Source organism: Rhamphochromis sp. 'chilingali' (assembly GCF_963969265.1).
Source record: "Rhamphochromis sp. 'chilingali' genome assembly, chromosome: 11".
Classification (NCBI taxonomy): domain Eukaryota; kingdom Metazoa; phylum Chordata; class Actinopteri; order Cichliformes; family Cichlidae; genus Rhamphochromis; species Rhamphochromis sp. 'chilingali'.
In genome coordinates, this window is record NC_137938.1 from 27,107,502 (window position 1) to 27,119,915 (window position 12,414).

General features: G+C 42.9%; 1 protein-coding gene across 1 annotated transcript in view; it reads right to left on the minus strand.

Annotated features, from left to right (window-relative positions):
- Positions 1-9,049, minus strand: part of LOC308405346 (forkhead box protein O6-like) — a 29,033-nt gene extending 19,984 nt beyond the window's left edge. Inside the window, exon 1 of the mRNA XM_080895899.1 lies at positions 7,509-9,049. Within this exon, the coding sequence (XP_080752025.1) occupies positions 7,509-7,997 (489 nt within the window). The 5' untranslated portion in view covers positions 7,998-9,049. The remainder of the gene's footprint in view (positions 1-7,508) is intronic.
- Positions 9,050-12,414: the final 3,365 nt, after the last annotated feature.

Consider the following 12,414-nt stretch of genomic DNA (forward strand, 5'->3'; position numbering starts at 1 on the left):
AAGCACACACATTTACACACATGCACATGCGCACGGCCATCAATCCCCTGCATACAGGAAGAGATATCAGACGAAGGGAAAAAATTGAATTAGGAAATATGGGCACAGTGATTTGTGAGAAGCCAGTTTTGAGGCTAGGAGAGAAATACAGCTTGGAGCGCACTTCATCTTATAGCACCAGCAAAGGGGAAGAAGCATCTGTGTTGTTTATCTAAAGCCCCCATCTACTTACAATGGCTTGATTTGAAATATTCATATACATGTATGACAAGATCAGGCCCATTATGTTGCACTCTCTGCGGGGCTTCACTGAATGGACTGAATGGAAACCCATCAGTCAGTGTAAATTATGAAAACAAGATACATTACATAAGCCTATAGATGGGCATGAAGAGGAGTATTATTGTAGCGTCATATCAATCATGGCAACACACGTTCGACTGTGTCATCAGTATGATAATAGGCTATAGGCTATTTCAAGGATAAACCCACCATTATAATAATTCACAAAGCCAATAACGAAAGGAAAACATATTAGGCTTTGTGTAGTGTGCAACATAAGGCATCACACTGCTCGTGTTTTTGATGGATCTGTAACTATACCCCCAGTCATAATGAATCACACATCATATATCCTACATGGGCTCCAACCAATGATTGTTATTTGCTCATAAATTGATGTTATCAGTATGGTAAATCAGAGAATTGTTTAGTATGGAAAGAGTCAGAAAGCTGCACCCCGAGGCAACATCTGTAAGTAACCTCTTTTGTCTGACCAACAGCACAAGTTTTATCTAATTTAGGATTACGATACAATGCCGACAAGATAACTAAACTTCTCATTTAAGAAGCTGGAAACAAAACAACATTTTTTTTTGACTGTAAATGACAAGACTGAGAAGTATTTTTCTGCTAAACCATGACTTTAACAACTTACTGTTTCAGCTCCACAGTCTGCCACATCATCTGTAGAGGAATTCTCAAATAGCGCATGTTCTGTATCTAATCATCCACATATATAAAGGCACATTTTTAAGTACATATCAAAATAGCATGTTCATAGGATGTTATGCTATTAAGGCGTTCAATAATGTGAAGCAGGCTAGCCGAGGGCCATCTTGCTGTGACATGGGTAAGTACTGGAGACAGAGCAGAACAGAATGGAGCAGAGCAGGCCATGTAGTGGTGGAGAAAAAGACAGAGAGAGTCAACCCAGCGTGACTACCGTCTGCCTGAGTGGAGCAGCCTGCCTGCAATTAAGGTGGAATCAGGGAGAAATCTGCGCTGCCTTGATAATGAGCCTCGTCTGAATTATTAACGAGAGCTGTTCCCCCGGGACCCGGGCTCCCACTGAGCCCATCAACCCCCCCCCCCCCCCCCCCCCCCCCCCCAATCCCCTCCCAACACACCCACATGCACACAGAGACACACAAACACGCACTCACACAAGGAGAAGAGAGAGAAACACACTCTGAAACATCCATATCCGCACACCACAACAATGACACATTGTGCACGCTGACACACATATGAGCAACAAGCATGCCGCTACACACGGAGAGCAAAAATTTTTAGCACCACGAGGGCTCAAACATTTTTATTCACAAGCTGAAGTGATATCCAAAGCCATTTAATACATTTGCAATACAAACATTTCTCTAGGACATAATAACTCCATCCTCTAGCCATCAGATCAGACGTGACACACTTTTCTCTGTATTAGAATGATTTACTTTGACATAGCGGTTGAAAAATCCCAGAAATCTCAGATATTAGAAAAACTGTTGTGTGAATCCTATCCATTGAGCTTACACTACTGAATCATGTACAACAACTATTTTCTAAACCGCATCGGGAGCACCATACTGAGGCATTTCATTTCAATCCCTGTTATTATACGATGAGTCACTCATTGTGTATTAGTCATTTTGGAAAGTGTTTATGGCCTTAAATGAAAAATGCTTTATTCTAAGAAGTTTATTTTAGGAGTAATAATACTATTAATTCCACCGACCTCTTGTTCAACAATCCCTCTAAACTAACAGACTGTAATAGGGAATATATTTTATTAACAAGACCACAAGTCACACTGTTCCCTGTGTCAGTATAATGTGGTGGGAAGGTTAACGGAGTAGGAACATAGTGGCTTTTGCTCACTTTTATTGAAATGTGGGCACTGTGTGCTCGGGGACTCACTGTGTGCCCAGCAGCACTACCCTGACATAGCTTCACTCTGTTCCCTTCCCCAATTTCAGTGCGGGTTCCATGGAAATAAAAAGCGATATGTCCTAATCACAAAGCACTGATGTAACACTCAAAGCCCCCCGCACCCCATCAAATCTTCATGGCATCAACCTTACATGGCCTCAGAGTGAAACACACACCACATTCTGTCCATGCAGCTGTGAACAGTTTGGCCAAAATATCCGCGGAGAGCTTACCAAACAGAGCCACGCCTTCCTTATGAGCCAATCACCACGAGTCAGACAGCTTTCAAAACAAATCAGACAGCAAAATGGAAGTGCAGAAAGTAGCTTCCTTACTCGGGTCAGCCCCCTCCCCCCCCCCAAAAAAAAAAAAAAATGGTTCACCCCACCCAAGAACAGAGTGTTCCTCCATGGGTGGTTTGAGGAGGCACAAGTGTGTTGTGTGTTTCGTGCAAATGTGTACGCCTGAGGGAATGGTGGAAACCATCACCCTAAATAGTGCAACGGGAAAAGAATGACAATTTCTTTATGCTTCACTATGCATATGGGGAAGAAAAGGGAACAGAGTATTTAATATTTTGAGAAATGTCACCAAAGAAGAAATGTACAAAAAAAAAAAAAAAAAAGGCAAACGCGTGGGTAATAGCCTTGGTATTAAAAAATGCTTCAACTGTTGAAGTTCAACTGAGAACGGCATCCAAATTAATTCAACCCTGTCGAATTGGGAACTTGACGGCCTCATCCTCCAAAAGACTCAGAAGCTGAGACGAGCTGTGCTGGGTAAAATCCAGCATTGTTATCCTATTATCTCTGAGATAATGTGAGATATGAGATTTCCCTTAGATAAGAGGAAGCATGCTGCTTAAGGCAGTCTAGATCACTGGTAGGAGACTGCTAAAGCTCAAAATCCTGACGCCATAGCTCCCTTGAGAAAGACTCCACACCTCAACTGGCATTCGTACCTAAAACCACTAATAAAGAAAGAATGCATAGAATGTATAATGAATAGATGGATAGACAGACTAGAAGAGAAAGGCAGGTAGATAAAAGAGGTGATAACATGGGTGTCTGGTAGAAAGAGTGATAAGAGAAAGCAAAGTAATATCAAAGGCAAAATTATATTGTTTTTCATATTACTGTCTCCTGATTGCTGTCTCCCATATTTGAATGCGTGCCCATGCTTTGGTAATTTGCATGTACATTAATCATTTTCACTGAGAAATGAACTGCCACGGCTGCCTGAAGGCTGCAGGGGAAAATGCAGTGAGAATGGGCTTCTTGGCATCAGATACCAGGTTCAAGCTGAATATACTGCCTGAATGCAACCTGGCTCTGGGTGAAGGAGGCACGGGGAGATGTAAAGTGTTCATAATCCTACACCATAAATCTGTCCAGCATGCATCATATGCTCTCATTTTGTGAGTGTGTGTGTGTGTGTGTGTGTGTGCCTGAGTGTCTGTCGCACTCTCAAATTACTCTGCTCCCCTGAGCCAAGACAGAGGATAAAATATGAATCAGCTGAATTCTAGGATAGTTTCCAGTCTTCCCAGACTCTCCTCGGCCATCATCAGGCAATACAAGCGTATGCACGTATAACAGACGTATGCACACAACTCTACACACACACATTGGAAGTTTCAAGTCTCTCCATATTGTGCTGAAGAGTCTGTCACACATTCTCGGCTATACATTTGACATTCATATCCCTCATATTTGCCAAGTGTCGCTCAGCAGCTGCTAGAGCGTTTGTATTGTGACAGGATTACGAGAGTCTGTCTCTCTTTACCTATAAATCAATTAGATAAAGTTATATAGTCATACTCTGTTATAAATACTACTGTCTGTTGAGACAGGGGTTATGCGCCTTTACAGGAGATAAGATTATACGTATACCTAGAGACATTTTTCCTTTCTTCCCTCTTCATTTCTCCAAATTCCATTTGTCTTTCCTTTGTAATGCTGCAGTCACTTTTCTGTCATACCTCCTGCTTTTTTTCTTGAGAGCAATCTTTCAGGCAAACCATCGATGGTTTGACTGATATTTCTTTTTTTTCCTTTTTCTTTTGCGTGTGTGTGTGTGTGCATGAACTTTTGCCCTTGTGGCCCTGCACAGACCTCTACCTAAATACACTTTATAAATAACAGTCTAATTGCTTTGGATTAAAGTGTCTAAGTGACTGCCTTGCACCCTTGCCAACTTGCTGCACAATCCCCTGGTGTCTGGCCACTCCAAGTATGAGAAAATTTCCTGGCAGAGCACGCACAATGAGGAAAAACTATATGTTTCAAGTAGACGGAAAAAGAAAATTATTCCACATCAGTGCTTATTAGTTGCAATTACAGAGAAATAAAGCATACTTAACATACTTTAACATACTTAATACACCAAAAGCATTGCTGTATTATGGATTTGTGAATTCCATAACCACCCATACTGGCTTATACAATAAAACAACACCCCAGAATCCCAATGGCATCTTCTAACACCCTTGATGTTAATGAACTTGTGGGAGCCTAGAGGGCAATCCCGACACCAAGTGGTACCCCACCATTAGAGGCATTATGAAGTCAAGAGTAAGACTATATACCATTCACCGCAGTGACATGCTGTCAGACCAATCAGCAGCCCCAAGCACACACTCCAATAGAAGTAGACAGCCCCTCCCCCTGCACTAGCCCCCACAACACTACCAACCCTGACGCTTTGTTGCAATTGACATGTGCTTCTCCCACGCACAAATGCAGAATGCGTCCACATGCACTCATGGATGCTTTTACTCAGATGTAAGTAGCCTTGAATACATAAAGGACACACATATATGGAGGAGATTTAGTATCAGTCACTAACATCAGTTCAAAATCCCATTAATTTCTGGGTTGGATCAGTTTATGTACAGAAAACTAGAAAATAAAAGACAGTGAAGTTGCCACTAATCTAATAGGGGTTCACAAGAACACAGTTCTATCCTCCCTCCACTAAGGAGCTGATTAGGAAGCCGTGACCTCAGAATACTGCAGCCTTCCTAGAAGTCAGAAGCCATTAGGTATTTATAGGAGCTTAATGGCACTGTCTAGGTGTACTGGCTGTCTACTACCCAGCATCAAGCCAGCATCACATCCTTTCCAATTGCAGTCACGGCAACACAATCTGCTCTATAAGATTTTTCTAGAACCACTATGTTCAATAACAACAGCCTCGAGAGATTTCAATGTCTTTAAGTTGGTTATCCCCCCAAAGCACGACCACTCCTTTCAAGAAAACCAACCTCCACCTTTGAACTTCGCATTGAAACTGCAAACTTATACCACTTAATTTCATTTGATTGCATCACCGTATTATTTTTGTTTTGTTTTCCCTGTTTCTCTGCCACTATAGAAAATAAAAGAGTTTTACATGAAAGGCTCTGCTCATACAATATTGTTGATTGGGATCAAAATGTCATGAATACTCCCAACTCACAAATACTAGTGTCAAATTTAATTGCTTGATGTGGTTGTAAAATTATATGTATCAGAGTGCACCTGTTTTATGCACATGTACAGTAAGAGAGAAGGCAGATGGATTTGGGGTCCATGTGGCTTCATACTGATACATTTATTATGGATTGGACATCCTGTGATTTCATATGCAACTCTTATATATTGAGCCACAGGTACTACAAACTTGGAGATGAATGTTGTGTTGCATGTACAGGTATGCTGCTGGGCGGCAGTATTCCACCAGCTGTTTGCTTGGTTCCTTTAGATGAGCTGCACATGTGACTTCTAAGTGTATGTTTATATTACCTCTCTGTCTCTGACCAAAACCAGGTCAGGCCTGTTACTGACATTACGGCTGCCTGCTGTAAACGACTTACCTAATCCCCCATCATTACCTGGAATGGGCCCCGCGTCGCGCCTGTGGCCTGAAATAGCACAGGACCTCAGACTGCCACTGTCAACACCCTTAATTTGCAGTTTCATAAATAGCATAGTAGGGCTTTGGCGCGAAAGATAAAGAAGCCCCGTGGTTGCTGGTGTAAATGGAGAGCTAATGAAGAAGTCTACCTGAGGCCACACCTTAACAGTCATTTCAGTTTAACAGGACAGGCTTAAAATGACAGTCAGGTGCTACAGCTGAGGCCCCCACCCGGAAAAAAAAATGAGACTCAGCTCTGGTGACAGACTATGTTTTGAAAAAAGGTTAATTCCTCAGAAAGATAAGACAAATGCAAGTTGAAGTCATGCCATTACTTTGATATTTGTTGATATGTTATGGTGTAAATGGCACACCCTGTGGATGAATAGAAATAATGTGAAAGTATTTAACAAGATAAATTTAGCACCAAGCATTAGGTTGGAAGAGAAGTGTGGTTGCTTAACATGAAGTTAATGTGAAAGATCTCTTATCTTGTCTAATCATCTTGCTTACATACACATAACCTACTGGCACTGCATCTACAAAGAGCCATCACACTCAGCACGTCTTTTCTGTATTGACATGAAAATCAACTAACATCTAGTCTCAAAGCTCAGCTCTGCAAAGTTACACCATCAGGACAAGCACTGCTGCCCTGCTGATCCCTCTGCCCCCTCTCGCTGTCCTCAGCTGCCTATAATGAATAGAAACAAGATGAGGCTGGGAGCAGGGGCTGATAACATGGGCAGATGTCCAGGAGGTTACTCTAGGCTCTCAGCCAGACAGGCGGTGGTAGTGGACTGTGGTCAATTGTAGACGCCCCACTAAATATTTACATGGTGGTCAGTTGACCTGTGATCTCCTACAAGTGTCACTCAATTGATTCTTAGATATATTTTAATCATAACTAAAAGATCTGGACTTTCTCTCTGCATGAAAATGCATGGGATGATTTTCTCTGTTTGCCTATTATTAGCAGCATGTAGTAAGATTCATCGTGAACCGCTGTGGTCCTATTCCCACTGAGGGGATTTTATGCGCTATTATGAACACTGCTGCCCATGATGACCAGGCTCTCTGCAGCTGGGATGAGAAAAGCCCCTTTTTTCTTTCCTCTCTCTGTCTCATTTTTTTCTTTTCTATATAAAGACGTAACAAGTGATTCCACTCCACTCTATTACAATTTGCCTCAGTGATATATTAAAATGACTGACGGCAGTAATGAACTAAGACAAGATAACGCATGGCACCATTCATGCGTAACAGACGCGGAATCCCACGGTAACGTGTAAGTCACGCGGGGTGAAAGAATCATAATAGCTTAGTGAACAGGAATAATAATCGATATTATCACTGTGATTATCACAACCTTGTCACGCTGGCCCGGCTGCTTTATTTCTTACCTTCCAGCCAGCTGAGCTGTTACTGTCGCCCTTATCCTTGAAATAGGGCACATAACGGACCATCCAGTCGTATATCTGTGACAGTGTGAGTCTCTTTTCTGGGGTGCTCTCAATAGCGCGGGTAATGAGATCCGCGTAGGACTGGTTCCCCCACGCGTTTCGCCGGGAGGATTTGGCTTTGCGCAGGGGTCCGGTGACATCCAGAGCTGCGCCAGCCAAGCATGGGTGCGTCGCGCCTGTGGGTGCAGGGGCGCCGGCTGGATGCTTCAGCTCTCCCGGCGTTCCGCCCACGAGCCCCGCTCTGCAAGCGGGGATGTCTTCCGGTTCTACCTTGATGCTGGCCAGTGGAAGACCTACGTTCACCTCGTGTCCACCGGGGAAATCCTGTGGACAAGGCAGCGGCCAGGTGCATGAGCGAGGGCGGCTTTGAGGCTCGAAATCCGAATCAACCTGATGAGCGTCTAATTCGTCGTCCTCCATCATCAACATTTACCCTTCAGTTGAAAAAAGAATAAATCAAACGTAGAGCAAGGGTGGGGAAATACCTCCACGATTCACGTATCCCGCTGTCTTCAAGTAGGAATTTGCCTTGTAATATGGCTATTAAACTCAGTCTGAATCAATAATGGGCAATTCAGCGGAGTAGAAGAATCATGATGAATGAAAGAAAAATCATAGCCTCGCGTGTAGAGATAGCAGAAGTAATAAAAGTAATAATAATTTCTTGTCCATTTTACCTGAAGTAAATTATCTAATGGTGACTGAACTATTTATTTGGCAGTCCGCATCACCTTAAAACATTCAAACCCGTGTCAGTCTTGGGGGCTTCTCAATCCAGTTGCAGCAACAGATGATCTTTCAGATAAGGACAAAAGCAGCCGTCGATAAATCCTCCAGAAGACAACAGAAAGAAACGGGAAAGAAGGGGAAAATCACCAGGGCTGTGTAGAGAGCATCCACTGAGGCGATAATGCGTGATTACCGTGAATTATTAAATCTTCCAGTCTGCACGGATTAAGCTGGCAGCGGCACATTCAAGTCCATTCAGCCTGAACAGCACCCAACTGTCTGCAATTATAATGAAGAGGCGTGCGCTTGTGACGAATCGATAAATTCCCTGTCTGAAAAATATAAAGGAGGGAAAAATAGTCCGGCAATCAAATCTCGTATCCACTCGTCGGGCTGATAAAATTGGCTTTTATCACACCTCCTCTTGCTCCCCTCTATCACCCCTTGCCTTTTCTCACTCACTCAGATCCCACACATGTTCTCATTTGCTTACAACTCGTTCCGTCGATGTGAACCGAGGATGACGCGCCGGCGCTGTATAGTAGAGATGCTGCCAATTGGAGTGCGCTCACGAAATCAATACTCTCCAAACATGATTACAGCGAAATCCCGAACTCTCTCTCTCTCTCGCTCTCCCTCTTTTCTCTGCTGCTCTCCCTCCTCTCTCCTGCGCCTCAGTTAGGCTACTAACGAAGGGGGCAAAAACCCAAAATTCTTAATCAAAACTCCGCATAATGATCTTTGTGGCGGAGCGTCACATGGCGCTTTGTGTGCCAGCCTCCGTGTCCAGCCCTAATAAAACAAGACAATGTGTAACACAGAGAAAGGGAAAATTCCTGCACAATTGCGACACGGGTTTTTCTCTTTAAAAAAAAAGAAGTCTGAGCGTAACAAATTGTCGCGTGCACGGTGTGCAACGTCCAAATGCCCTTCAGGGAGAATTTACGGCGCCCGGCTCCGCTGATTATTTGCGGGCAATACCTCAGTGAGTGTAATTTTCTATGCCGATTAGACAGATTTAGTTCAGATTAACCGAGATTAGTTAACCCTAGATTTTAATCCGGGGGGGGGGGGGGGTGCTTCAGATGCCAGAATGAAAGAAATATATATATCTCCTCCATACTTCACATAAATGAGGGTAAACAAAAGACTTACATATTGTCATTTCTAAACGCATTTGCCTCAAAGACACTCTGCCCGGCGCATTGAGCTCCGGTCAGAACCGTGTGCGCAATTCTTTAGCTTCACTGACCGAGGGGTCGAGGCGTTGGGGTCTCCGATCCTTTATCCTACCACCTTCTTCTAAGAGCTGACGGCTGGGCGGGGACAGAGTCACAGGTGCTTGAATCCGATTGGCCATCTCCCCTTATAAACACTAGGCTACCTGACCCTTTTACCTGTATCAATCTAAGAAAGATTTGCGGAACTTACATGTTTACAGAAACACTGCCTGACAGCTTTAGGCGGACTCACGCATGCAGTGGTGATGGTTGCTGTAGGGAGAGTATTACTTATTCACTTATTCATACCTTAAAACAGTCCTGCTTCTGTAGATTCTCACTTCCAGTAAAGAATTAAAGAATGAATAAATAAAAACTAATATTATTTAGAAGTGAGGCAGCCACTCCAAGCAAGCATTTTAACAGCTATAACCTGTGGGGGCTTTTTGCTGTCAATCCATTGCCATCTAAATATTTAAAAGAGGAAAAATGCATTTCACTACAATTATACATCATCTACAGACCCTTAGACGTGTGTATTCTAGTCACTACACTTTAGTTAAAATAAACATTTTCAATGACACATCCATCATCAAAACAGCACCTGTGCAGAAAGGTGTCTCAAACTGTCTGAGGACTCCACCTTTTTCCTGCGTTCAACTGTGGACAGAAGCAGTACTTAAAAGTTGCACAACAAGGCCACACTGTGCACTCAGACATGAGTGATGTTGAGAAATATGCGTCAAAAATAGCACGCTTTTAAATGTGGGAGGATGTGTCATATGGTGTGTCACGGAATGACTTAACGTTCAGCATCAGTACAATCACATGGTTAAAATGCCATGTTGCTAATAGTTTGTGTGTAATAAGCCTAGAAACCCTATTCGGACTACAAATATAATTAATGGGTGATGGTTTATTGTATTTTGATTATTGCATGTCAAGAATTTCAATCAAACCAGAGGTGGAGCGAGTCAAGCCTCTCGTAGCCTCTAGTCTCCGAGACAAGGTTCTACTTGAGATGCTTCCCCTGGAACACTTATGAATGCCACAATTTTGGTGACACTCGAGAATACACAATGTGTCTTGATTACAAATGAAGCGAAAGAAAAGTAATTGTGACTATCAAAAAAAAGGCAAACGATCAGATCCAGAGACCCACAGCAGGAGTGAGTCTCAAGAGAAAAAGGGAAAAGCAAAGAACTAAGAGTCAAAGACAAAGGCTCTGGCAGCACAAGTTTAAAAACTACAACTTCAGTCCCTGCAGGCTGATGGCTAAGTTGTCCCCATACCAGACATACCAGAGGCAGCAAGGCTGGCTTAAAGCACTGAATGGCTGATCCTAGAACAGCGTGTTCTGCACAGCAATAATCACCTCAGTCAGCCACAAGCAAGGCAGAGCACCACATGAACAACAAGTCAGAGCTTTGTGCCTGTTATTTTGCATGGTTAGAAACTGTTCTGGAATTTCTTTCAAATAAGGAAAGGGACACTTCCCCCCCAACTATTTCTATAATACCTTTACGGATTTCTTTGGCCCTGGCATTTTAGCCATCACTCACAACCTTGTGGTGTTGTGCAATTTATCCCTGCACCCCATTCTGCCCAGCACGGTTGGAAGTAGAGGAATCTAGAGAAGCCACAAGAACACCCTAGGGAGATCTATGTCTGTCTGGGAAAGCACCTCCTTTGGTTCTCCCTCCCCTCTCAGCAAATAACCCACACTCTCTAACAAGCATATGGGTTCTCAATGACACAGGAAGGAGAGGGCTCATATCCAAGTATTGGGAACATTTCTGAGTAGGCGACGCTGGATTTCACCCCTTCTTGGCTTTGACCCAAAGTAGGCTGACTTGAAGACTTCCTGCCCCGAGCCAGTGCCAGATTTCTGTGGCATCTTGGCATCTTCACTGCCAACTATGAACAGAGGCAGCGAAGACAATTGGTGCCAAGAGTTTTAATTAAGACTGTGTTGTAAAGAGGAAAGTAAAGGCATGTGCAGGTAATGGCTTCCATCCCTGTTTCAGAGGGCTAACAGAATATGATTAACTAATACAATCTTAGCCTTAGCCAATTAATTATATTTAACCGTTAAAAACAGAGAACGACCAAATGGTCCAGAGAGGGAAATCAGCATGCACCGCTCTCATGCTCAAAGCTGAAGAGAGTGTAATTGTGTTATAATACACTGATGCCAAAGATTATTAAAGGCTATGTTTTCAGACAAAATGCACATGCACAACTAGAAGAATAAATTACCTTTTTCAGTTAGTGTCCACAGTAGAGTCAGTCATTTTAGGGGGTGGATCAATTACCACTTTGAAAATTAAATACTGTCAAACTTTGGTCTGTTGGTTAGAAACAAATAAGCAATAATGGCAAAACATTGTTCTTTGAAGAACTTCAATGAGACTTGTACTTTGTTTTCTTTTGGTTATTCTCTTCTGACATTTTACAGACTGGATGATCCATTAAAAGAAAACTGATATTCCTGGAGCTGGGAGTAAGCGATGAAAAAGAATATACCCTTCTCTGCGTCGTCAAATTGAAAAATTAATCGATGATGAAAGTATTTCAGGCTTCAGGCATTATGAAATAGTATTAACAACCCAACAATGAAAGTGAATAAGATTAATAATCATTCGAGTACTGCAACCTTAACCATATCACGTTCTGAAAGGGTGTCGCTCTGGTCTCAGTTTCTTGAAATAAACCACAGAACGGATCATATTGCCTCCAGCAATGAGTTAAATCTCTTACTTGTGCAAGTCAGTGGCTGGCTACATCCACAATAGCCAAGTAGGCTTGATGCCAAGACACTGATTAGCCTAACTATGCCTCTGTTCTCCAGGCAATGCAGTGCTGAGTGGAGGTGCAGTGGGAGTCTAGCTCATCAC